This window comes from Cololabis saira, chromosome 9 (genome assembly GCF_033807715.1).
Source record: "Cololabis saira isolate AMF1-May2022 chromosome 9, fColSai1.1, whole genome shotgun sequence".
Taxonomy (NCBI): Eukaryota; Metazoa; Chordata; class Actinopteri; order Beloniformes; family Belonidae; genus Cololabis; species Cololabis saira.
Genome location: NC_084595.1, coordinates 19,244,080 through 19,271,763, shown reverse-complemented (window position 1 = coordinate 19,271,763; position 27,684 = coordinate 19,244,080). Strand labels below are relative to the sequence as shown.

General features: G+C 42.4%; 3 protein-coding genes across 3 annotated transcripts; 2 read left to right on the top strand and 1 right to left on the bottom strand.

The window, feature by feature from the left end:
• The first annotated feature begins 1,239 nt into the window (after positions 1 to 1,239).
• Positions 1,240 to 4,977, top strand: LOC133450982 (C-C motif chemokine 4-like). Its single transcript, XM_061729893.1, has 4 exons — positions 1,240 to 1,610; positions 3,271 to 3,388; positions 3,473 to 3,584; positions 4,634 to 4,977. Exons 1-4 carry the CDS (start codon positions 1,556 to 1,558, stop codon positions 4,670 to 4,672), a joined length of 324 nt encoding a protein of 107 aa, XP_061585877.1. The 5' UTR covers positions 1,240 to 1,555; the 3' UTR covers positions 4,673 to 4,977.
• A 2,780-nt stretch (positions 4,978 to 7,757) lies between these two features.
• LOC133451543 (tubulin alpha-1B chain-like) lies at positions 7,758 to 11,118 on the bottom strand. The gene is made up of 4 exons (XM_061730677.1): positions 11,113 to 11,118; positions 9,713 to 9,935; positions 8,824 to 8,972; positions 7,758 to 8,753 (listed from the first exon to the last, which is right to left on the bottom strand). The coding sequence occupies exons 1-4, from the start codon at positions 11,113 to 11,115 to the stop codon at positions 7,773 to 7,775; spliced, it is 1,356 nt and encodes a 451-aa protein (XP_061586661.1). The 5' UTR covers positions 11,116 to 11,118; the 3' UTR covers positions 7,758 to 7,772.
• A 4,241-nt stretch (positions 11,119 to 15,359) lies between these two features.
• Positions 15,360 to 20,190, top strand: LOC133450981 (interferon-induced protein with tetratricopeptide repeats 2-like). Its single transcript, XM_061729891.1, has 2 exons — positions 15,360 to 15,533; positions 18,526 to 20,190. The coding sequence occupies exons 1-2, from the start codon at positions 15,529 to 15,531 to the stop codon at positions 19,847 to 19,849; spliced, it is 1,329 nt and encodes a 442-aa protein (XP_061585875.1). The 5' UTR covers positions 15,360 to 15,528; the 3' UTR covers positions 19,850 to 20,190.
• Positions 20,191 to 27,684: the final 7,494 nt, after the last annotated feature.

Below are 27,684 nucleotides of genomic sequence, written 5' to 3'. Positions count from 1 at the left end.
TTTCTCCCCTTTACGGCAGTGAAATATAACTAAGAAGTTGACTCATATTGGAGGTGATTTTTCTCCACATTTCTCCAGTAAAAGCACGTATGCTTTATGTATCTTTTAGGACCTTCACTTTGCTCGAGAACCGTGCCTACCGTATTTACTCTAGTGCGCGCCCAACGAAAAACAAACAGCGGCTCACTTTACCACTATCTCGCAAACAGCAGCTCACTTTACCGCAGTCCTCCAACCCCCTGTCAAACTGAGAAGTTATTGTTTTGTGTTTTTCTGCAGAATATCATCAGCTTCCACTCTGCAGCCGAGAAGCAAAAGAAGAACCAGACTTTCCTGAGAACTGAGTCCATCTGCAAGTGGACTTCCTCATTTTTACCGTTATGTTTCAATTTCATTTGAAGGAGTATCTGATTACTTTTGGTGACCAGGTATCTGGTTACTTCTCCCCTCGCTACTAAAAAACAGGTATAATAACTTCAGACTCTTGTTCTAGTTGCCTCCTGCAACTTTACATCGTCACACAGCAAAAGCGAGCCAGCTCGCAGAGCTTTGGTGGACATCATGGCAGAGACAACGGCCCCCTGGAGACCTCACGGCAACAAGCGTCCCGAGATCCCATCAGTCTATTTACACATAAACACACGTCATTTTCACTATAAAAGACCAAACATGTTTTATTTTCATAATTCACAGAAAAAACAAGATGAAACAGATCAAGTTTGTTTGACACTCGACTGACTCTTCAGGGACCTGATGGCGACGTCCTGGTCCCTGTTCACTATTTCCACACCCAGTCTGGCCGGAGTGATCGGATCTGAACTTGTCCTGGAATGTTCGGTTCTGGAGTTAGCGTTGAGCGCTTGTGTTCGGGTTCCTGAGCGAAGTCTGAACGTGGTCTGAAAGATTGAAAGAAAGTAATGATGGAGGAGAAAACAAGAGACGGAGGAAGAGTAAATCTCACAAACGCCACGCTGTAGGGGGACCCGACAAGCCATCCATCATCCATCCTTCCATCCATCCATACATCCATCATCCATCCATCCATCCATCCATCCATCCATCCATCCATCCATCCATCCATCACATTCTCCTCTCAGTCCAGAATCCTGATGACAGAAGCACAAAACCGGTTTCATTTTTGCAGGTTTATAACTATTTCTGCAAACATGCACAGCTGCATCAAGCCATGTCGAGGTCATCGTACTCGGAGGCGACCACATCTGGATTTCTGGAAGGTCATCGTCCATGATTTCACGCAGCAGGTTCAAAACACAACTTCTGAGCAGTTGTGCAAACATCTGATGAATCTGCTAATCTAATCTACTCCAGCAAAACCACCTACAGCTGGCCATCTTTCCGTTGTTTTTTTGTTTTTTGTTTGGCTAGGCAGAAGGAGAGGAGGGGTCATAAAGAAAGTGAAAGTGTCTCTCCACTGCATATAAGCAGTGACTCTGAGAGACAGTCACTCCAGTTCCAGCAGCAGCAGGTGTCGAGGGGAAGAAACAGGCTCCTTATCAGCCCGACACAGAAACCACATCGCCATCTCCACCTCGTCATGGCTGCGGAGAAGCTCTTCTTCTGCCTCCTCTTCATCACATGCTGCAGCACAGGTGAGGTTTTTTTGCTACAAACTCACACACACACACACACACACCCTGACACCGGTCTAAACTTCTATCGCTGTCAAGCTGAAAAAAGGAATTGAGTCTCTGCCAAATCTTTCACATCCGAAGGCAAACCAAAAAAACAAGTAACTTAGCTGAGATTTCAGGAGTTTCTCTGAAAGGAAGGAAGCCGTTGAGATGTTGAGGTTTGTGTGCAGATCTGAGCTGGAGGCGAGTCCACCTCAGGTGGTTTAAATCCCTCTCTAATCGGGTGGGAAAGACAGGATACAGGAGAGGGTGGATGGACAAGGATACTTGTGACTTCATAAGCTGGAGTTTGTAGCAGGTGAATGACAACCACTGAAACGCTGTCATGTCTCAGAAACCAGGTCAGCATCAATACCCAGATCTGTGTAAGGTGCTGTATCTTTGTTTAATGAAGGTGTGGCACCGGTATTCCCCGCTGCACGGTGCAAACTTTGTTGTGAGAATAAAAAGAAGCTAAAGGTTAACTGCTGGAATTCCCGGTCAATTCCCGGGCTCTGCATCCTGAGTCCAGATCAGACGCGCTGAAGAAGGACGTCGTTCAGCTTTTATCAGGATTCAGATAATCTCTTGTCCTTTATCAGCCCCACATAGCTGAAGACCGCATGTTCTGGACCTTAAATTACTTAAAGTAAGGTGTGACTCTTGAGTGACAGCTGGCTTTATCTCCTCCTCTGAAGTTTTAACCAGCTGACGTCACAGCTGAGGAGTCTGAGGGACTGGGACGTCCCGGCGCACAATAAAGGCAGACTGCTGCATGTTTTACGAGCATTTTTTTTAACTGTATTTCAGGGATCAGAGGCTTTTTTATAGACAGTAAAGTCCTCCGAGACAACAGCTGAGTAGCAACAGCTGGACTGTAATTACCATAATCCTGGTTGTAAAAGAGGGTTTTAATTTTCCCTCTTTAAACTCTATTCAACTTATGCCGACAGTACTGATGAGTCATAAACAAGGTGATGCATGACAGTTCTTGTCCTGTCAGGTACTGGAGCATCCTAACAATGAGTTAATGAAAATCAAATGAGCTTATTCTATCCTTTCATCTTTATGGAGTTTAGCTTGTAGCCCCTGATTCCTCCCTCTTTAGTTTCCATGGGGCTACGGCCCCTTTGGGACTGATATCGCTGTAAAACACTACACTGGTGATTCCCAGCGTCATTCTGTGTCCGAATGACTTTATTTTGTAGTAAGCACATTATTTCTAGGTCTTACTTGATTTTATTTTGTAATTAGCACATGATTTCCAGGTCTTACGTGCTTTATTTTGTAGTTAGCACATTAAATCCAGCTCTTATGTGGTTTTATTTTGTATTTCATGCCTTTTTTTGTTTTATCCCCTCGGCTCCGACGGTGGAGGCCGCTATAACCGTACTTGGCCGAGTCTTGCAGCGCTGATTGATTATAACATCCGTGCCTCATGCCTTTCCATGTCACACATTCACACAGCACTTGTGCCTCTTTTTGTCGGTTGCAATGCAGCAACACAACAATAAAAGCACATTTCTTCTGGATATTGTCATCATTATTATGATCATTAGTGAACATTAAGACATTGGTGAGAAAGTAGATGTTTTCTGGGATGATGAACGTGAGCTTGAAGGGCTCCTCTGTCTTCCAGTGACGTTGGCCCAGAGGGCCCTGGACTGCTGCCTGTCGGTCTCCAACAAATCGCTGCACAAGTCCCGGGTCGTGGACTACTACCCGCAGTCCAAAGGCTGCAATATCGACGCCACAATGTAAGTTTTATATGCTGCAAGATGTTCAAAGAGCACAAACGACCCCGTGGTGTTGGTTGACCGGACCACTTCCTGTTGTTGCAGCTTGGTGACCAGAAACAACAAGAAAATCTGCGCCCGTCCGGACGACCCGTGGGTCAGTGGGGTGACGAGACACGTGGACAAGCTGAGGAAGCAGTGCAAGAAAAACAGCAAGGTAAGTTTACCGCTCCACGCTTGAAAGGGTTTCACTCGTTTGGGCCGACGCCATCGCGTCTCGTTGCTACACAACGTACCAACTGCTGTAAAACCTGCAGAATGTGAAAAATGCTTGAACTGACCAGTCTTCCTTATACGCTGTATCCCATCATACAACTGGGCTACTTTTACGGTTTTTGGAAACCACGTACTGTATACTTCAGTACGGCGTACAGTATATATTGCATACTAGTAGAGGTGGTTGATGTTAGTATGCCACCTCAGAAACAACTAATGCCGGTCATGTCACCGCTTCGACCGCCTCCTGCTGTGGTGGTGCATTGAATTATGGGATATAGACTGCAGATTGTAGTTTTCTTCATTGTATGACCTGCGTGGTCTGTAGTCTATGCTGCTCCAGGGCGCCCCCTGCTGGTCTTCTGAGGTTGACGTTAAGCAGCCTAAAGACCAGCGGATCCCGTCTCACGGGTTGTTGTGGTTCTGACCGTTTGTGCTGGTTCTGAAGTGAAGCGGTCGGCGCCGGGCTCCAGCTCCACACTCGGACCTCAGACACCAGAGGTGTTTCTGATTTGACTCAGAGAGGTTTTGATTTCTGAAAAACTTTCAACATTTACAGCCAGAAGTGAGAGTTTATCGTCTCTTCAAAAACCACTGAACTCGACACTAAAGAAGAAAAAGGAAATATTATTTTTGGTTCCCCTTTTTCGCAGTCAAACAGCGTTTCAAGCCGCATTCAGCTTCAAGTGTGTGTGAAACAACAAAGGTCATGCGCTCATTCAGATGTCGAAAGACACCAACAATCAATCCCACGTGCGCGTGAACTCCAGATAAGAGACTCCACTTCTGTGCGGAAACCCCAGCCTGCAACCGCCGTAAAAGGGAACCGTGAGACGGATGTTGAAAGAAACGTAGGCGTGTGTGTGTGAAATTAACCTTCGCAGAGCCAGCTGGGGGATTATCAATCTAAGTTTAGAAAAAGCTATCTTTGGTTCAGCAAGTTCAGTTTCAAGCATTTCATTCAGAATCTAAATATTTGTGTTTCTGCAGGGAAAACGCTGCGTAGGAGTCAACCCGAGGGTGAAATAACTTCATCCCCACAACTGAGGCGACAAACGACAAACATCCATCCATCTTCCTATTATGGGACACAGGAAACAAAAAACATAATCAAAATGATTAAAAACATGTAACACCAGCGATTCCTCCTGTTACTAATCAGATATCTATATTATGCTTTTGTTTTTTGTTTTTTTTATTATGTTTGAGTTATAATAAAAATCCAACATCTTGAAGGACTTTCTTCTGTGTCATTTGCAAAAATGAAAATTGTGAAAGAAATAAAAAGTGAAAAAAAAGAACTTCTAACTTATTTTTATGACATTTCTTTGTAAGAAGCTGAATGTTGAACCTTTCAAAATAAAATCAATTTATTTTTTATCCAAAATATTCAGAGAATGTCTTTTTATTTCCATGACTGTTTGATGATGAACTCCGTCTTGGACCAAACCGGGCTGCATGCACGTGCAGAGGGGGGTGCGGAGGGTGCTCAAGCCCTTTGCTCAGATGCCCAAAGTGCCCTTCTGTCAAAGGCCTTTTTTGTTTTTGTTATTTTCACTCATGTGGCTCTCTGGTATTTACTGACTGAGTCAGTGAATCGGTCACGTGACAACTGACTTTTGAACTTGAGTGACGTATGAAGCAGTTCAACACTTCAGAGACCGGAGAAAGGACCGAGATGGCGCTGGGGTGGGTGGTTTTCTTCAGGGGATGTTAGGTAGGGAAGTGAGGGTGCTGGGGTGCTGCTGGATTACTGGGTGTCACAACCTCCGCCCCTGGCTCAGTCCTTCTCCCGATGGCCTTTAAAAGAAAAAGATTTCCATTTTCAAGTGTGGACCCATCATTCATTCACCAATATCTTCTAATCAGATGCATCAGATTTTAATTTTATTTATCAGGATATTTAATTGTGCAGACATGCCTCGTAAGGAGAGGAGGTTGAGAGAAAGGGAAGAGGAGTGGAGTGAGGTGCTAAAAACAGTGGATCCATCACCAGCTGGATAACAAAGAGCACAGCAGGAAGCACATGTACCAGTTATTTATGTTGATTCAGATCTGTAATGTTTTTCGGTCATTACTTTAGTTTTGATTATTGGGTATCCATAGTTATTATAGTTTTGTATTTTTCCATTAGTTTCAGTATTAATTTTAGTTTGTTATTATAATACGTGTGGTTTGTGGGTTAAGAAGTTCAGAGCAAGTATTACAATACAACACACAACAGTGTGTTGCTCACCTTATGTAAATCTCTCTCAGCTATTTTAGTTTGGCTGACTCTTTTCATGCTAACCTTTGATGCTAATATCACTGTATCCGTCTGCTCTGTTCAAACCTGTCCAGACCTCCTCATTTCAAGTGTTGCTACAGAAATATCTGAACGAGCTTCCAGACAGGAGCGGGGACTGGCAGACTCCGCTGGGACTCACACATTGTCCCCACTGATAATACAATGAATATCTGCTTACAAAGCTTTCTGGCGACCTCTCCTGGATGAAAAAAGGTACTACAACGGTGAATTCACCATCGTCATATTCCACTTACCATAAGCTCCCACAAATATTACTGGTGTTATTGGCTTTATAACATTTTAAGTAGATTCAGGGGCAACAGACTCCGTGTTGAGGGGATTGTCCTCTGCAGCCAAAGCAGTGGACGGTTTGTTCATTCAGTTTCTGCAACTGGTCATGTGGTGCGTTGAGATGGATCACTCCTTTTTGGTGTCTAAACATTGCCCACTTTTTCTGATGGGACAAGATTTAATTCATGCTTTGGGTTTGTCACTCATTTCAACACCTGAAGGTCTTAAGGTAAAAAAACTGAATGCAAATGATGAGAACTCTTGTATGCTTCCCAGTGGCAGTTTCAGGTGCAGAGCATCTGCTTTGGCCTACAAGGAGCGCGGTCCCACCGACAAGTACTTTGTGTCAAACGTTACACTCCATTGCACTCCACATCTCAGTGTTGGGGTGATAATGAATATGAACAACTTTGGTACCATGTAGAATCTTGTAGTGAGAAGTTAACTCAGTACTGGTCCATGCATATTTGTGCTTTGTCTGTTGCACTGACTGCTTCACAGGAAAAGCTGTATACAGCAATCCGCAGTAAATGAGCTAAAGTGGGCTTGTTAGATCTGGTTCAGAGGTCTGCACGTCCTGGATATTTTTTAGATGATCTGAGATTTTGGTGATCTCAGTTTCTATCAACATTGCACCTTCAGTGACAAAAAGAGAAAAACAGGCTTCAAAAGGATTCTTAAAGCCTGAGTGACGTCACCGGGGGTTTGTCCAGTTTTAGTCTATGTTTGACCCTGGATTTGGACCAGAACTATTGTGCCTTTTTAATAGAAAAAGGATGATCCGTGTTAATTACTTGAGCAAAGATGAAACGAGGAACAAACTCCTGGTGGGGTCAGATGTTGAGAATCCATCCTTGGTGTCTTCCATCAGGGGAAAAAAGCTTCATCACCTGCTGCTGAGGGTTCATCCAAGTGTAATTAATCTGACCGTTGTTCTCCTTTCCAGGACAGTTTGAGTTTGCACTGACGAGGTGAACACCAATAAAATAAATAAATTCCCACTTCATAAAATGGTAAATTTTTCACAAAAGTGTGTATTTCTGCATTCATTAATCCAATGTGAAAGTTACAGTTAGATCTGCAGCAGAAATCAGTGAAAGGTTAACTGATTTCAGATTTTGAAGGGGGACTAAAGTGAGTTTAGTTTAATATGACACTGATCTAAGAGCCTACAGAGAGGGTGGAGTCAAGTGTCAGACCCCCCCCTAAAAGCTGCTATTATGAAACGGTAGCATTTCAGCACTTGCGTGAATGAGCTTAAAAGTGAAACATTGACAAATTCACTTTAATTCAGATTTCCAGACTTAACACATTTCAGATGCCAAACTCAAACAAACTGACATCAACTGCATTTCCGTCATGAACACAAACAAACATCAACTGCATTTCCGTCATGAACACAAACAAACTTCAACTGCATTTCCATCATGAACACAAACAAACATCAACTGCATTTCCGTCATGAACACAAAACTTGAGAACTGGCTGACGGATGTTCAAGGGATCTAATTCTCCTCTTTCGTCCTCCTTTCCGACGCTGCCGCTTACGTCTTAATATTCCCCTGCCTCTTCCTCTCCTCCATCATCAACGCTGTCAACTCCCACCTCCTCGTAATCCTTCTCCAGAGCCGCCATGTCCTCCCGGGCCTCGGAGAACTCCCCCTCCTCCATCCCCTCCCCCACGTACCAGTGGACGAAGGCCCGCTTGGCGTACATCAGGTCAAACTTGTGGTTGAGCCGAGCCCAGGCCTCGGCGATGGCGGTGGTGTTGCTCAGCATGCACAAAGCCCTCTGCACCTTGGCCAGGTCTCCCCCGGGAACCACGGTGGGGGGCTGGTAGTTGATGCCCACCTTGAAGCCGGTGGGGCACCAGTCCACGAACTGGATGCTGCGCTTGGTTTTGATGGTTGCTATGGCGGCGTTGACGTCTTTGGGCACCACGTCTCCGCGGTACAGCAGGCAGCAGGCCATGTACTTGCCGTGGCGAGGGTCGCACTTCACCATCTGGTTGGCCGGCTCGAAGCAGGCGTTGGTGATCTCAGCTACGGTCAGCTGCTCGTGGTAGGCCTTCTCCGCCGAGATGACGGGGGCGTAGGTGGCCAGAGGGAAGTGGATCCGGGGATACGGCACCAGGTTGGTCTGGAACTCCGTCAGATCCACGTTGAGGGCGCCGGCGAAGCGGAGGGAGGCGGTGATGGAGGACACGATCTGACTGATGAGCCGGTTCAGGTTGGTGTAGGTGGGACGCTCGATGTCCAGGTTCCTGCGGCAGATGTCGTAGATGGCCTCGTTGTCCACCATGAAGGAGCAGTCGGAGTGCTCCAGGGTGGTGTGGGTGGTCAGGATGGAGTTGTACGGCTCCACCACCGCCGTGGACACCTGGGGGGCCGGGTAGATGGAGAACTCCAGCTTGGACTTCTTGCCGTAGTCCACGGACAGACGCTCCATCAGCAGGGAGGTGAAACCAGAGCCGGTGCCCCCGCCGAAGCTGTGGAACACCAGGAAGCCCTGCAGGCCGGTGCACTGGTCCGCCTGTCCACAGAGAAAACCGTGAGGAAACAGTCGATGCCTTGGAGGTGAAAACCACTTGAGATGAACTCACCAGTTTCCGGATCCGGTCCAGAACCAGGTCTATGATTTCTTTCCCGATGGTGTAGTGTCCGCGGGCGTAGTTGTTGGCAGCATCCTCCTTGCCAGTGATCAGCTGCTCGGGGTGGAACAGCTGACGGTAGGTCCCCGACCGCACCTCATCTGAAAGAGAGGGGGGGACAAAGGCCAAAAAAAAAAGATGATAATTATTTAGATGGTGTTGGAGCCAAAATATTTTGATTTATTTTGTTTTATTTATTTAAACTGAATATGAATTGTCATCCCCCTTATGGTGACGTCATGTTTAGCCTGTCAATCAGTCTTGGTGGGTGGTTGTCATGGTAACTATTATTACCTTCCTGGGAGATGATTGCACTCAGGTGCGACAGGGGGAAGACAAACAGTTTTCGACCGTGCAAGACGTGCAAAGGCGTTCTGTCACTCACAAGTTTATGTTAAGTTTAAACAGTGGAATTATGTTTGCTTTGACTGCTGCTGCATATGGAATAAATGGATTGGCATATCCGACCCGGATCCTAAGTCTGAGCCTTTGAATCAGTTTGAAGCACGCGTCATAACAAAAAACCAACCCTGTTGCCCTGCAGTATAGCCTATTGGTACAGGCTCTACAGATGGGACAATGCATATTGATGGCCACCAATCCTTCAGATTTGTTCACAATAATTCTGTTCTGTTCTGTAAATGTTTTCCAATAAGTTATGCTCTGTGTCTTAATTCATCGTCATTTTAAAATTGTAAAATTGAATTTGTGTCTGAGGTTGGGCCCGTGGGGAGGGGTTAGTTCCTACAAGAACTTTATCCTACTTTCACCCCTGGTCAGCAGTTTCAAATCATTAAAATGTGATCTGCTCAGACTGAAAAGCAGCAGAACTGATCATCACCGATGACGGTGGGCTCCAGGTCCACAAAGACGGCTCTCGGCACGTGTTTTCCAGCTCCAGTTTCACTGAAGAAGGTGTTGAAGGAGTCGTCTCCTCCGCCGACTGTCTTGTCACTTCGGGTCTGTCCGTCCGGCTGGATGCCGTGCTCCAGGCAGTAAAGCTCCCAGCATGCATTTCCAATCTGAACACCGGCCTGGCCCACGTGCACCGAGATACACTCACGCTGGGAATTTCAGGAGAAGACAAGAGAAACACTTTAGACTGAAAGATTATACGCAAAAAATTGTAATTACTATAAAAAGAAAAAATATATATACATTATATATAAATATAAAATTAAAAGATTATACGCAAAAAATTAAAGTAACTAAAAAAATTATACACACACACACACACACACACACACACACACATATATATAAAAAAATAATAAAATTAAAAAATGGCCGTTTTTCTGAATTAACGATATAACATTTTAATTAAAAAATAAATCTGTTTTTCCTCAAAACTTGCAAGAAGCTTCATTCACTTGAGAGCTCGATTTCATGGAAGCAAACATGTTCCTGTCCAGTTTAATCCAGTTTTATTTTGGTTTGAAACATTAGGAGATACTCTTGTCTTTAAGTTATATCGATGGTTTTGTTATTAGTTTGTCGACTTTGCGCAGAAACCTCAGGACTTTGTGGATGTTCAGACGGCAAGCCCATTCTGATCTGCTGGAGTAGCAAACAAAACAAACCTTGTTCCCCTTTTACCAGCAGGTGCTTTTTGTGTCAGTTAGGCTTCACTTTACAAGGTCTCGGCGAGACGCCTTCAAAATAAAAGCACTAAATAGCTGTCTGCTTAAAACATAATAAAATAAAAGCCTGGCTTTAAAGAACGTTAATGAGTTAATAATGTAAATGGCCTTTGAAATGAGTAGAGTATTTCTATAAATGTGTTTTATGTTTTCTCATTAACGTTCTTTAAAGCCAGGCTTTTATTTGTTATGTTTTAAGCAGACAGATATTTAGTGCTTTTATTTTGAAGGCGTCTCGCCGAGTGAGGAAAAACAGCAGATTTTTTTTCCATTAAAATGTTATATCGTTAACTCAGAAAAACAGAGCAATTGGGATGTGGATGTAATACATTTCCGTAGGAAAGTTCTCGTGATTAAACTGAAATTTAGGCTTCGGCCTTTTGGGCGTTGGTTTAAAAAAATACACATATACATGAAAAGAAAAGCATCTCTGTATCAAACACGAACCCTGTTTAACAGCAGAGAAATTTAATTTTACATTACGTTATCAGACTCAATGTCAAAGAAAAATTGATGACGCATTTTAACAAAGAAATTGACACGAGGTGAGAAAGTTTCAACTTTTGAATCGAAATAAACCTGACAATTAAGAAACACTTACCATGTTTGCTGATTTAAGGTGGAAAAAAGGCAAGTAGATAAAAGTTTCGCTACGCAGACAGACGTTAAAGCGTCTCTATGGCAACTGTGACTGGAACCGTTGGGCGGAGATATTTATACTCGCCCAACAACCGGAAGTTCGTTCTTTCACCTGATTGGTCGCTGTTTCTTTGCCGTTAATTGCATTACGTTAGTTACACGTTAGTTACTTATACTTAGTTACATTTATACTGCGTCTAACAAACAGCTTCGTAGTTCCCTGGTTGCTGCAGCATGAAACAAAGAGCCACATTGTTGATTTATAATATCTTTTGTTTTAAGTTGTGGCCGTATTTAAACCCACACAGCCTTTCATCTGTTAACAGTTTAACAGTTAAGTTTAGTTTTACAACTAAACACACTTCCGGTTACAGGCTTCAAAATAAAATACCTACAAACATAGACATATATACATGCCTACAAATGTATTTTGTGGTTAAAAATATTCCTTGATACATAAATTATCAGATTTCGTAATTTTACATATTAAAATATGTGGTATATATCTGAGAATGTTTATACATCCTTTTCTCTCGAACTTAGTCATAAAAATGTTTTACTCCGTTTCCGGAAGCTAATGTGACGATGCAGTCGACGCGGAAAAATTTTTTTCTTCTTATTGTTAAAATAAGAATATTCTGCCATCTAATGACGAAAAATAGTTGAATGGAGAATTCGACTTTTCTCCTTTTCTGTGAGTGTATTTTGTATTCTGTGACTATTGGTGTTTTTTGTTGTCCTTTAAGATTGACTCTGATGACGGTTCCTTAGTCTCTTGTTAGGCTCAATACTTATATTGTATGCATTTTTTGATTTGTCTAATTGACTAGGTAATGTTTAAATGTGCAATGCTGATTTATTGACTGTGATTTTGTATTATTTGTTTCTTTCTGTACAGTGTACAGAGTCTCTCACCCTCTGCTTGTCATTGGCAGGTCTTGCTGTTCAGGTCATGTGACCTCCTACCTGCTCACACTGAGTAGCTGTCTGCAATTATCTATTTAACTGTGAATTGAGCTGTCTGACAAACATTTCACTTCTGTCCTGACGAAGGCCAGTTTGGCTGAAACGCGTAGACACTCTTTTAATAGATTAGCCATGTACCAATAAAGGCATTTTAATTAATCTTACCCTCACGAGTGCCTCAGTTCTCTGTCTACGACGAAAAATAGTATTTGTGTTTTATCATTGTGACTGTGGCAAAACTGTAGCTCAAGCTTAAGGAACGTAGCAAAGTGAGACAAATAGACAAATAGATCAAGATAAATAAATCAGTAAATGCCACAAAGGAGGGTTCTTTGTCTTTATTCAGTCTATTTGTGCTTTTCAGCTTTGTGATCAGCAAACATGTTTGTAATTTATAAGGAAAAGTCAAGTAAGTTGTGTCTTTAATCTTAAAACAAATTTACCTTTACTGCCATGCTTGTATCTAGAGTCAATTTAATTGATTTTATAACCTCAGCAGAGCTTTTCTGCATCAGCACTGGGCCAGAATTTTCTCCAGCTAAATGCAGAAAAGACAGAGGTGATCCTTTTTGGCCCTAAAAATGAAAGGGAAAAGATCAGCGCTCACCTATACATATATATATATATATATATATATATATATATATATATATATATATATATATATATATATATATATATATATATATATATATATATATATATATTATCTATTATCTCATGCTGGTTAAAGAGCACAGGTAGGCTGCTACATGGTGGGATTTTCGTTTGGAATTGGCTAAAATAAAGGGGTTACAAGTTGTCATTGTGGGTTAGTGTTACTAGACAGAGTATGGGTTCTTTTTGTTATTTCGCATTTTTCTTTTTTGTATTGTTTTTGTATTGTCCCTATTATGCTCATTAGATGCCATTGTGTCTTACATGGTTTGTTTTTAATATTTTATGCTATCAATGTTGAAAGCGGACGTAGGAAACAGGTAGAAGAGCACACAGCCCAAGGAAAAAGGAAATACATAAAAAAGACAGATGTGGTTATTTGCAGCAAGTGCAAAAGCCGAAAAACGCCATCACACAGGCAGTATTTTGGCAACTGGCACTGTGGAGAAACAGAGACACAATCGTATGATGAATGGAGGGCTGTATTGGAGAAAAAGGGCTACAGAAAAGCAAAAAAAAAAAAAAAAAACTACAGAAAACAAGGACCCTCCTGCTTCTTAAAAGTTAATTAGTTGTGTTTAGTTTAGTAGGTGGTAACTTTTTTGCTGTTTTGTTTTTGTGTTTGGGTTTAGCAGCTTTTCTTTTAAACATTCATCTTTTTGGGAATATTGTTATTGTTATTGGTGTTTTTCTTTATTTTAATTTCTAAATATTAGTCATTACATGCATTTTTACATCTTATTGTAAAATATTAGTATTGTAAATATAAATGAGTAATTACGTGCCTTTCTACATCTTCCATGGGAGATCGAGCCTTCTGCTCCGCTGCCCCCACATCTGGAACTCCCTCCCTGAACCTCCACATCTGGAACTCCCTCCCTGAACCTCCACATCTGGAACTCCCTCCCTGAACCTCCACATCTGGAACTCCCTCCCTGAACCTCCACATCTGGAACTCCCTCCCTGAACCTCCACATCTGGAACTCCCTCCCTGAACCTCCACATCTGGAACTCCCTCCCTGAACCTCCACATCTGGAACTCCCTCCCTGAACACCTACGCCTACCCCAGTCTGTGGAGACTTTTAAAAAGGGGCTGAAGACTTTTCTGTTCAGGAAGTCTTTCCCTGGTCTTTTATAGATGTTTTTATTGTCTCTGTGCTTTTATGCTTTTACTTCTGGTTTTTTATGTGTCTTGATTTTATTCCTTTTTGTTTATTTTGTATCTGTAACACTTTGAGATTATTTTATGAAAAGTGCTTTACATATAAAATGTATTATTATCATCATCATTATTATTATTATTATTATTATTATTATTATTATTATTATTATTATTATTATTATTATTATTATTATCTTAACGTTACAGCTACGATTGTTATTGTTGTTATTGCTGTTTTTTTTACCATGTAAATATATATTTATATAAGTTAATAGAAGTTTATAAATATCAGTCAGCATTTATTGTGATTTGTGCTGTTTCTATTGTTGTTATTATCATTTCAATAAAAATGTATGTTTATAAGTGATTTTATGACTTTCTTCCTCTTATTCCATTGTTATAAACTCAAATAGTAAGATCCTTTAGAATTTATACAAGGCTAACTGTCCCAAATTGGACATAGTTTAGGGAAAGAAATGTGTAGAATGAACCTTTATTCCTACTATCTCATTTGTGTTACTATCTCAAACGTTCTCGTTATGGGCATCTCTGGGCTCGAACTCGCGAACTCCCGCTTAAGTCGGCTTTTTTTTTGTGCAGTTCGTGCAGATGTCCAGCTACCGGTAGTCTGCCTTTGACTTAACTCATTATTTTAGAGGGCAACAATGATATTTTATAGTTAAAAAAATATAATTTCATGCCTTATTTTAATGCAAAAGAGAGCTTTTGAGCATGGTATCATTAAAATAGGGTGGTAACAGATCCGCCCCTGCTCGCTTCATGATCTGAATGTTTTCAGTAAATCAGAAGTCTCCTGTAAGGTTTGATTGGTCGTTTCTTTCCTCTGGGTCACAGATGGAGACTCTCGTCTCCGTGGGCTCGTACGCGCTTTTGAAGGCGCGGCACCGAGCCGAGCAACGTCAAGTCATACCAATTTTCACTTCCATTTCCATTTCCATTTCCCAAATGAAAACTTAAATCCTGCTCAACAACTCAGAGTTAGGTTTCACGTTAACCGGACACGACCAAGCCTTTGCGTAATCAATAATTAACTGTGTGCGTTTTACTGTAATCTAGCGGAGATCAAAACAGACGCATCTCGGAGACCAATATACTTTTAGTCCTTGGAAAAACTGCTGAAACCTCCAACAAGCAGCAAGATTGAGGCAGACAATGATGCAAACGAACAAACCAAATAAAAGAGCAAACTAACATACAGATCTATATACAAAATAATCATGACGGAAATATACTAATCAGATGTACAGATTTGTCAAATCTGTAAGTATTCAGTTAATCAATGATGGTGCGGGCTCATCATTAATGATGATGATTATGGTCCCTGCCCCCTGGCTTGGGCGTGCCTGGTTAACATGTAACTTAATAATTCTGAGTTGTTGATCTGGATTTAAGTTTTCATTTCTGGGAAGTGAAACTTAAGTTGGTCTGACGCGATGCTGCTCGGCTCGGTGCTCGCCTTTAAAAGCGTGTACGAGCCCACGGAGAGGAGAGTCTCCATCTGTGATCCAGAGGAAAGAAACGACCAATCAAACCTTACAGGAGACTTCTGATTTGCTGAAAACATTCACATCATGAGGCGAGTATCCGGATTTTCTCCGCTCTGAGTCTGAACCCTTTTCTCATCTTCTTGTTCCTCTTATCTTTTATTATATATTTATTCGTGTGTGCTTTATATTTTCATTGCTCATATATGCTCCTATTTCCTTCTTGCTCATTTCTTGTCTCCTCCATTCTTCTGTACCTATTCCCTCCCTCCTGGTCTCCTTCTTGTCTCAGCCATTATCTTAAAAATAATCCCATATTTTTAAATTCCCCTTTAATTCACTGCGGTCACGCCATCTACGCTTTGGAGAGGCGCAGTCACGCTATCTGCGCTTGGAAATCGATTGCGCGTCTACAGCGCGTTGTACGGTAAAGCGTGTGGACGGCTTCAAAACGGTTATTATTATTATTTTCATGTCTTGAAATAGATACATATGTAATTCCTTTTTGTAGTTTTACTAAAGTCTAACAAAATGATAAAAAAAAAAAAAAAAAACAATCGCCCATTCAGAATCCCCTTCATTTCTATATAGGCAGATTTCAAAAATTAATAAAAAAATCAAATCAAATAATAGTCAGCACACTGTAAGATATTCTTGTTCAGCATATCTTCAAGTACCTCTGACATAATTTTCAAGTTCTTTTACCGTAGAATTTTCTAATAATTACATCATACCCAATACACAGGAGAAACTACTCTTTAGCTCATGAGTGTCATGTTGAATTACTGCTGATTTTTTTTAAATATTTGGATTATTTGGATGGTAAATTGATATCAGATGCACATTCAGTTCTATATATTACAATATCATTAGAAAATTCAAGTACAATCTTTTATAACTTGTCCCCAGGTAATCCAGAGTTCAGCAGGAATGGGTATGATTTTAGCATGTAATTATTAGAAACTGCTGCAGTAAAAGAACTTGAAAATGATGTCAGAGGTACTTGAAGACATGCTGAACAAGAATATCTTACAGTGTGCTGACTATTATTTGATTTTATTTTTTTATTCATTTTTGAAATCTGCCTATATTCCTGTGTATTGGATATGATTTTAGCATGTAATTATTATAAAATTCTACGGTAAAAGAACTTGAAAATGATGTCAGAGGTACTTGAAGACATGCTGAACAAGAATATCTTACAGTGTGCTGACTATTATTTGATTTGATTTTTTTTATTCATTTTTGAAATCTGCCTATATTCCTGTGTATTGGGTATGATTTTAGCATGTAATTATTATAAAATTCTACGGTAAAAGAACTTGAAAATGATGTCAGAGGTACTTGAAGACATGCTGAACAAGAATATCTTACAGTGTGCTGACTATTATTTGATTTGATTTTTTTATTCATTTTTGAAATCTGCCTATATTCCTGTGTATTGGGTATGATTTTAGCATGTAATTATTATAAAATTCTACGGTAAAAGAACTTGAAAATGATGTCAGAGGTACTTGAAGACATGCTGAACAAGAATATTTTACAGTGTGCTGACTATTATTTGATTTAATTTTTTTTATTAATTTTTTTAATCTGCCTATATAGAAATGAAGGGGATTCTGAATGGGCGTTTGTTTTTGTTTTTTGTTTTTTTTAATCATTTTGTTAGACTTTAGTAAAACTACAAAAAGGAATGACATATGTATCTATTTCAAGACATGAAAATAATAATAATAACCGTTTTGAAGCCGTCCACACGCTTTACCGTACAACGCGCTGTAGACGCGCAATCGATTTCCAAGCGCAGATAGCGTGACTGCGCCTCTCCGAAGCGTAGATGGCGTGACCGCAGTTTAAATTCGCCGTCTTTTTTCAAAACATTTTGTTTCTAGTTAAATACTAGTTTTAAATTCTATATATCTTGATTTGATCATTACACGGTACTGGATCAGTTTTGCTGCCTGTTTACAGGTGGGACAGGTGAGCATCCACCCGTTTACCACTTTTACCTGTCCAGATGGATCCAGAGGTATGGCGAGCTAAAAGGGTAACAAAACCCAATATTATGTAACAAAACAGAGTTTAAAATACCAAATGATGATGAAAAAAGCATTTGTGAACAGCAAAAATAACATTGTCGTGTAAACCTGTTCTACCTGTCAGGTAAGATAAGAGATAAGATAAGATATTCCTTTATTTTCTCCCTCAGTGGGGAAACTTATTTTGTTGGCAGCAGTACACTTAGCACACGCATGCAGGGGAAGGGTAAAAGACTAAAAAGTAAAAAATATATAAAAAAAATACAAAAATAATGTATATATAAAATATGTAAAATATGTATAATTACAGAATATGATCAGTATAGAAGAAAAAAACTGTGCAAAAAAAGCAGGTAGAGTGTTGTGAGGTAGACTGGTGGATATTGCACATATGATTTGCACATCTTATATTATTGCACAGTTATTGTTATTAACAGATTAACAGCTTATTTGCGTCACTGAAAGATCCTTATTTGCAGCGTTTAATGAGCACGTGTAAAAACCGCTGCGGCCTATTAAAACACCATGAAAAAAAACGTTTTATTCAACTACAACACATGTAAAACGCAGTATTTTATTAAAGCAGGATTATATCTGAGCGGACAGTGAAGAATAAGAGCCGACCAACTCATCCATCGATAGGACCCGCCCCTTAAACCCAGATGAGCCAATGGCTGCTGAGTATCAGTTCCACAGGGATCAGAAGTTAGATCTGAACTCCTGTCTTTACAGATGAAAATAATTAAAGTAAATGAATATAATCCTCCCCTGTGGTGCATGAACAGTGTAGATCCTGGATGCTGCCATCTGTTGTCATGACGACAGGAAACCCTCCCCTACAAACATTCAGTTGCCATTGTACATCTGTAAACAGCACTGGTGGTGCTCTGGTCAGCTCCCACCCTTTCATTCATCCCTCCTTGCTTCATTGTTTCCTCCATCCTTCCTTAGTCCCTACCTTGCTTCTTTTTGAAGCTCCTTACTTCATTTTTCTTTTGAGGTTTTACATCAGATTGTGTGACATTTTTAAATGTCTTCCCCTCAGTGCTGATCAGAGCCCGTCCACGTTGGAGTCCAGACTGAAGGGCCTGGAGTGCCACTTCACCTGGGACCTGGATTCCAGCTCTTCCAGACTGATCCGTAGCAGGGACGAGCTGGAAGACATCGGCACCGACGAGGGAAACCTCTGGCTGGGTCATGTTTACAACCTGCAGGGTTTCATCTGCTATAAGCTTGGTGATGAAGAAAAGGCCCAGCGTTTCCTCAGCCAGGCCACCGAAGCCTTCCGACGGCTGAAGAACACGGATGAAGGTCCCTGGTTGGTGGTGAATTTCGGGAATCTGGCCTGGCTGCACCACCTTCTGGGAGAAGACAAACAGAGTCAGGATTACCTGTCAAAGGTTGACGCCCTGCTGAGGGAACACCCGTCTCCATCCCAGGATGAGCTCCACCCGGAGATCTGCGCAGAGAAGGCCTGGACCCTGATGAAGTTTGACAAAGACAAGAAGCAGCTGGCTGCAGATTACTTCCAGAAGGCAATCGAGATGCAGCCGGACATGGTGCACTGGCGGACCAGCCGCGTGATTGGGAGGGTGAGCGCTCAGAAGCACAGTGACACAGACCTGGATCAGGACATCTGGGAGGAGATGGGAGAGGCCAGAGAGCAGGATCCAGATGACTCGTACCTCGCTGCCGTGGAGCTGCTCATAAAAGCAAAGAAAGGAGAGCAAGTCAACGATGAAGCTCATGAGCTGGAGGAAAAGATTATACTGAAACCTGTCAGCAGTTACAGCGGGATCAAGGTCCTGCTCAGGGTGTACAGACAGCTGGACGACATCGACCAAGCCATCAATTTGGCAGAGAAGGTCCTAAAGGACTATCCTGATAATCGATACCTGAAGAGGTGCGCCGCACTCTGCTACAAATGGAGAATCGTTTTCTTCAGGGACGGTCGTCCAAACCCATCTAGAAGCATGATGGAACGAGCCATCAGCCTGCATGAACAGATGATTCCTCTTTACCCCGATTCTGCCCTCATGAAGAAGCTCGACCTCGCAAACTTACATGCAAAAGCAAGCGGGGGCCTACAGAAGGCAGATCGTATTTACCAGGAGCTGCTGAGGCGGGACCTGGAACCTGCAGACAAGCAGCTGGTCTACAACAGCTACGCTAAATACTTAAACTTCGAGCGGCGAGACTGGGACAGGTCAATCACCTACCACATGAAGACAGCAGAGATCCGTCTGGAGTCCCACGCCAAGCAGAACAGCATCCGAGCGCTGAAGAAGATCAGCGAGCGAGGCAGGAACAAGAGGTGTAGAGAAATCCAGATGTTCCTGGAAACACTGCCGGAGGACCAGCCGGAGTGAGCGTTCAACAACAGCTGGACAACAAAGTGTATTCCTCATAACTGCAAATACTCGTTAACAGCTGAGTTTAACTGATGTTTAGACGAGAGAAAAGAGATTTGGCTTTTTAATTCACCTGCTACCAGAAAATGTACGTTACTGCATAAAAGTATGTTTCAGTGTGATGTAATCATGTTTGTATAAACTCACGAGTCACAGCTTGTTTCTTTGATAATTTGATTGCACCTGGGAACCAGTGGGGGGGATTGGTCCCAATCAAGGCTCCAACTAAGGGAGGGCCAAGTCTAAACCACGGTAAACCTTGTGTAAGTTTGCTTTGAATCTCCAATAAGAAAACCTTACTGAGAGAAGTTGTCTGTCTTTATTTCTAGTGCCTTCTGTCTCATATCAAGGGCACTCAGGTTTTTTTTTTTTTTTTTTTTTTTTTATCCCCGATTTTTGACCCATTTCATCACCCAGTGCTCATACCTAAGTAACAGTCCTGGGCATTGCTCCCCTCTACCAACCCAGGGAGGGCCCTATACCGAGCTCAGGTCTCCTTCTTATCCTGAGGAGTGACGGACCGCATCTTTTCACCAGACAGGGTGAGGATTCTCCGGCCGGACGTAGCGCATGGAAGGATCACGTTATTCCGGCAGGATCCTCCCTACCCCATCTGGCGGCCCGGTTGGCCAGAGGGGGCATGTATAACCCAGGACTGTGTGCATGTTTTTGTGAGGGTAGCTCACATTAGCTACCCAAGGGAACACGGGGAGAACATGCAAACTCCACACAGAAAGATCCTTTCACCAACCCCACCCATGGTGTGGGCGCTGAAGTCATGGGGGAACTAACACGCACTTCAGCGCCCACAGCTTCCCCGGCGGGAATCGAACCCAGGACCTTCTTGCTGTGAGACGGCTGCACTACCAGGTTTAAGATGTAATTTGATTTATTTAAGTTTCTTCTCAACTTTACCCTCTTTGTGATAACTATTGCTACTCAAAAGTCCTTCAGGGATTGCTTTACTGGGTAGGGTTGTCCCGATCAGGATTTTTTAGCTCCCGATCCGATCCCGATCACTTGAGTTTGAGTATCTGCCGATCCCGATTTTTCCCGATCCGATCACTTTTTTTGGCTCCCGATACATTTCCGATACGTTTTCCCGATCAAGATACATTTTGGCAATGAATTAAGTAAAAAAGTAAAGTAAAAAAAAGTAAAGTAAATTAAGTAAAAACAAATGTATTGTCCATTCTCTCCAACATGGACATTTTTTTTTTTTGTCACTGACTGCATCATTGGCTCAAAACAAAGCTTATCAGCACTGGTGCCACAAAATGTAGGAACATGAAATTGTAAACTAAAACAAAAAGTGCAGAATAGTGCAATAACAAAAATAAATCAATTTCACTTTCACAAAAGGAGGTAGTTTACCTACCAGTACTAGGTTCAAAAGTTGAATGACATCCAGTCAAACTCACAATCAATAAGAAAATTAAAATGCATTTTGGCTTAACCAGAATTCTCAACAGCATGAAATGAATAGCAGCAGCTATTCATTGCGGCTGTTATAGTTTTCTGTCACTGTGTTGTAATGATGTCACACGGAGCGTAAGAACCAAGTGTGGTTGTTCAGAGAAAAACGGTTTAGACCGTAACACCGGTCCCGCAAAATAGCAGTCCGTCATCCGTTGTGTTGATACCGAGTCAATAAAGTGGACCAAAAGATTTACGAGTGACGGATAATCATTTACATAACACTACAGTCACATTTCTCTGACAGCTTTTCTTTGTTTTTAAAACTTTCAGACCGTTTATCTGAGCCTATCCTAGCTGTTGTTAGCTCTCTGTTAGCCACGCTTCTTTCCCTCCAGCACAAACTTCTCTTCAGCCGCCGGCGCCGCCCAAAATCTTATAATAAACACACATCAACTGTCTGTATTGTTAAATACAATTATAAAATGATTTAATAATTAATATATGTTAAAACATAGGCACAGAGCAACAAGCAAACAAATAAGACGAACTGGCCTGGAGCTGCTGGAGCCGCTCTGAGCTGCAGCTGAGGGTCAGAGAGCGGAGCCGGCCGACTCCGCGCTCCCAGCGCTACGGGGTCGCGGAGTCGGAGACCAGCCAGCCGAGCCATAACAGTATGTCCCGATACTGTTTTGGCCGATCCCGATCTTTTGAAAATGACGTGATCGGGCCCGATCGATTGGGTGGCCGATCAATCAGGACAACACTACATGATAGTGAAGTGGATCCCCATCAAACACTTGGATTTCGCTTTGTGGCAAATGAGAGATGTTATGCGGTTGTGCCAGGAGAGCAGAAATTCAATTCTGCCTTGCAATTATGGAGAGCATGGTGTTGCCATCATCACTAACCGGTGTTAGGGCATTTGTACTGGCTCCAAATTGAGAACTGGAAACATCAGTCATCACATTGTGTGCCATTCCAAGCTCAGTTGGCCTCTGCCGGACCAGTTGCGATGCAGCTCTCACTCATCTCATCTTCTTCCGCTTATCCGTTCCCAGGTCGCGGGGGCAGCAGTCTCAACAGAGATGCCCAGACTTCCTTCACCCCAGACACCTCCTCCAGCTCTTCCGGGGGGAGTCCGAGGCGTTCCGAGGCCAGCCGAGAGACATAGTCTCTCCAGCGTGTCCTGGGTCTTCCCCGGGGTCTCCTCCCGGTGGGACATGCCTGGAACACCTCCCTAGGGAGGCGTCCAGGAGGCATCCGGTACAGATGCCCAAGCCACCTCAGCTGACTCCTCTCAATGTGGAGGAGTAGCGGCTCGACTCCGAGCTCCTCCCGGGTGACCGAACTCCTCACCCTATCTCTAAGGGAGCGTCCAGCCACCCTGCGGAGGACACTCATCTCGGCCGCTTGTATCCGCGATCTTGTCCTTTCGGTCACTACCCAAAGTTCATGACCATAGGTGAGGGTAGGAGCGTAGATTGACCGGTAAATCGAGAGCTTCGCCTTTCGACTCAGCTCCCTCTTCACCACGACGGTCCGCGACGGCCCGCATTACTGCGGACGCTGCACCGATCCGTCTGTCAATCTCACGCTCCATTGTTCCCTCACTCGTGAACAAGATCCCGAGATACTTGAACTCCTCCACCTGAGGCAGGACTTCTCCACCCACCCGGAGAAGGCATGCCACCCTTTTCCGGTCTTGGAGGTGCTGATTCTCATCCCTGCCGCGTCGCACTCGGCCGCAAACCGCCCCAGCACATGCTGGAGGTCCCGGTCTGATGAAGCCAACAGGACAACATCATCTGCAAAAAGCAGAGATGAAATCCTGAGGTTCCCAAACCGGATCCCCTCCGGCCCCTGGCTGCGCCTAGAAATCCTGTCCATAAAAATTATGAACAGGACCGGTGACAAAGGGCAGCCCTGCCGGAGTCCAACATGCACTGGGAACAAGTCTGACTTACTGCCGGCAATGCGAACCAGACTCCTGCTTCGATCATACAGAGACCGGACAGCCCTTAGTAGAGGGCCCCGGACTCCATTCTCACTCAGCACCCCCCACAGAATGGCACGAACAATAAACGAGCGTTTATTGTTCTGTTCAGTGAAATCAGACTGTCTTACAAACAGAAATCACACTTCACAAACACGTTGCCGTTTCTTGTCCATGTTGACTGGATTTTCTTCTCCTTTCTCAGTATGCAGCTCTGTCTGGCAATTTCTGCATTTTTCTTTGTTAAATGCTCATTGATGTAGACTCCAGTGCCCCTTCAGCTTTCTTGCTTGTTTCAACACTTCCCCTTTATGCTTTCGGTTTGAAAACTGGATCACTATTGCGGGTTTGACTTTATCCTTATTTGAAAGTGTGTGACAAGCTGAAATATGATTTTTCTCTATCATTATGTTTTTGTTGTTCAAAAATGTCACTACTTGATTCTCTAGTGTATTTTTTAGGTGGTGCCTCCTCACCTGCAATTTCTGAAACTGTAACCCGAGCATAGCTCTGATATTTGTTTTCCAATCTTGTGATTATAATATCTCCAGCACGAGTATACTGCTCCAAATCATCCACTCTTTGCTCCAGCAGCTCAATCATCTGGTCCCTTTGTTTGACCATGCCTCTCAGCTCACGCACTTCCCCCATGAGGCCCATAAATGTGGCCTGTTTAACAACTTTGCTGATTTCCTCTGGCATAAAGTTGAGAGATTTTTTAATCCTCTAATTCTTCTGCAAGCTTTTTTGTTGTGACTGACATCTTGCCCACAATTTGAGACTGCCCAGCTTCTCAGCTCACTTTCTCCAGGGCCTTGAGACAGTCCTGCTTTTCCAGGCCTTGAAAATATATCCATAAATGGTCAAAGTTCCTCTTACTCGGCTGCAATTTCCAACAGCATCATAAGAAAACATCTGTGTAGCATTAACAGAGTTTTAATCCTGGTTAAATGGCTCTATATTTTGGTAATTTTTGATGGGTAGAATAAGAGAGAGGCAACAGCAACAGCAACGTGATGATTTAATTTAGTTTTAGCTGGGTCCTGGAGGCACTGACCTTATTTGAGATTGGTGGTAATGGTATATTCCTTGTCAAGTTCTCAGTTCTCCGTTCAACTGTCTTGTCATTTTTTAACAAGGTACGTGCAGTTGAATTTGTTGGGCGAGGTTGCGGTGGAGGGTGTGGTTTGATCTGGGTCCTGGAGGCACTCACCTTATTTGAGATTGGTGGTAATGTTATATTCCTTGTCAAGTTCTCAGTTCTCCGTTCAACTGTCTTGTCATTTTTTAACAAGGTACGGGCAGTTGTATTTGTTGGGCGAGGTTGCAGGGGAGGGTGTGGTTTGATCTGGGTCCTGGAGGCACTCACCTTATTTGAGATTGGTGGTAATGTTATATTCCTTGTCAAGTTCTCAGTTCTCCGTTCAACTGTCTTGTCATTTTTTAACAAGGTACGTGCAGTTGAATTTGTTGGGCGAGGTTGCGGTGGAGGGTGTGGTTTGATCTGGGTCCTGGAGGCACTCACCTTATTTGAGATTGGTGGTAATGTTATATTCCTTGTCAAGTTCTCAGTTCTCCGTTCAACTGTCTTGTCATTTTTTAACAAGGTACGTGCAGTTGAATTTGTTGGGCGAGGTTGCAGGGGAGGGTGTGGTTTGATCTGGGTCCTGGAGGCACTCACCTTATTTGAGATTGGTGGTAATGGTATATTCCTTGTCAAGTTCTCAGTTCTCTGTTCAACTGTCTTGTCATTTTTTAACAAGGAACGTGCAGTTGTATTTGTTGGGCGAGGTTGCGGTGGAGGGTGTGGTTTGAGCTGGGTTGGGTTCTCAGGTCTCCGTTTCCTCATTCTGTCTACCCCAAATATACCTACACAGACACCATTTTCTTTCCATTGTTTAACATTGCAGTCCAAACCTGCTGTAAATATTTTCACACATTCAGGGTCACACACAACACTGACTATCTCAGAAAGACCAGCCTGCCAAGACTTCAGCAATGGTGGAGGACACAGTGACACATCGCATGTATTTTCAGTTTTACCAGCCCTGCCATACTTTTCTATATCCCACAAACAAACTCTTCCCGTGCTGTCACCAGTCAGCAATGTCTGGTTCATTTTGTCAGTTGACATGGAGGTAATAATTGCGTCATCAGTTTCCACTGCTCTAAACTTCCCTATTAGCTCTGCGTTTTCTTTTTTAAATGCCCAGGAAAAGATGAAGCCATGATCTGAAATCAGAATTCGGGCTATTTTCCTATCAGACTTCCTGGTCTCCAGGGGTACAACAATGGGGCCTCCATTCTGTTCATTCTTTTGGTTTATAGTTGTTCCCATAGAATTTTTTTCAAGAAGCTGCGCACCCTCCTCTTGCTTCTCCAGTCTTTTAATGTGTATTTGAGGCTTCTCTTTGGTAGTGGCACAATGCAAAACTTCAGAGGTGTCTGCATTCCAGATAACACAATATCCATTACTGGATGCAGCAATAAGTGTTTCTCCATTGAGTTTCATGGAACAAATATCACTTAATAAGTGATGATTCAAAACTCTGTTGTCTTTCCCCTTTAAGTCCAGGTCAAGGATGTTGTTAGAATTCTTGACTGAAACAAACAATCGATCTTCTCTGCAGATGATGTCTTTCACATCATCTGGTATTTGAACAGGGAGGACATCAAGCTCAATCCCATTGAGGAAATTCCAAATTCTAACTTTCCTATCTTGTGAAATGGTGATTAATTTGCATTGTGTTTCATCAAATGTAATGGCAGTGTGACCTACAATCTCTGTTGGATTGACATTGAAGTCCATATGAACTCCAGTAAAGATATCCCAAACGGTCACCATACCACTCACAGAAACGGCGACAAGCTGCTTAAAAACGTCATTGTAGAGTGCACTACACACAGGCATGTTGAAGGATCTCATTGATTCTTTGAAACCATCTGTTCCTTGCCCAAGACATTTAGCTATTTCTGTGTTAGCAAGGAACAGCTTGTTGTTGCATATGTTGTAGCATACAGCGGAGATAGGGGTCTGCTGCATGCAGTGAGGATAACAATTCTGTATAGGGTTAAAGGTAGCATCAGCCCAGACGCGTACATTTTTGTCAGCAGATATGCTGATGAATACTTTGTCGATGATATTGAACATTATGTGGGTGATACTCGTTTTATGTCCTTTTATTAGTTCTTTTTGGTGCCAGTCATTTTCAGAAGCAAATACATACAGGATGCATCTTTTGCCACCTGTCATTAAACTGTCTGAATCAGCAGAGTAGTCACAACAGGTAAACGTAGGCAATTCTCCTGCACTGTCAAATAATTTTGAAGAGATCTTGATCTCGTTAGATTCACGAGTGATTTGAGAAAGATTCATAAATTTGGATGATTCACCACAGACAGCCAGTGACTTTATGGTTGGAAAGTAGCGCATATAAGAGCAAACATCATTTAACACTAACTTTCTGACATAAAAATGTTGTTGAGACATACTGTATTTGAGGTCTGGAAGATATAAAATGCCACAACCTCGCTTAGGGCACCGACCAAGCAATCTGGGGTCAATGACATCACTAACGCTGGTATAGGAAACAAATATGGAAAGAAATCCTTGTGAATCACCAAAAGAAAATATTTTCTTTTCCTTGTCTGACCAAAAGTTCATGGTTGTAATATCAGCTTGTAGCCCAGTTAATATGAATTCCACATCTAAATACTTTGAGCTGTCACAATTATAGAATATGACTTCTTTGTCAGATGTGCTGACAGCCATCTGTCGCAGGCCTTTGAGGTACACCATGTCAAGAACTTGCGTTTTCTCTTTCTGACAAATGGAAAGTGGATTTTCAGGCAAGTTCATTGTGCACAATGGCTGAAAGTCATCAGTCCAGTACTTAAGTAGACCATCTTTACAGATAGTGAGGTACCGAAATGGTTTGTAAGGCCTCATTTCTTCTATTTCATATCTGTAGTCATAAAGATCAAGGCAATCCTGGGGGACGCAAATCATTTTGGATATTAAAATGTTGTCATCAAGTGGTATCAATTCAAAAGGTTTGGGGAAAAACTGCTTCCTGTGATCCAAATTATGCACAATTTTCCAGCCGTAAAAGTGTACAACATCCCGATATTTCACTGTCCCATTACAGCTTCCTTTTATCATCTTGAAGATGGAACGGAGGTCCTCTTTATCCAGATCCTCAAATAAAGGTTTCAGTGTGTAAGCAAATGTTGAAATGTCCATTTTCTTGTCATATTTTGTGAATATGTCCTCTATTTCTTTCCATTTCTGAGGGGATAAACTATCTTCAAATGGTGTGAATTCGCTATATTTATAGCTATAAATAGGGATTTCATCTTCCCAGTATTTAATAGAAGACAT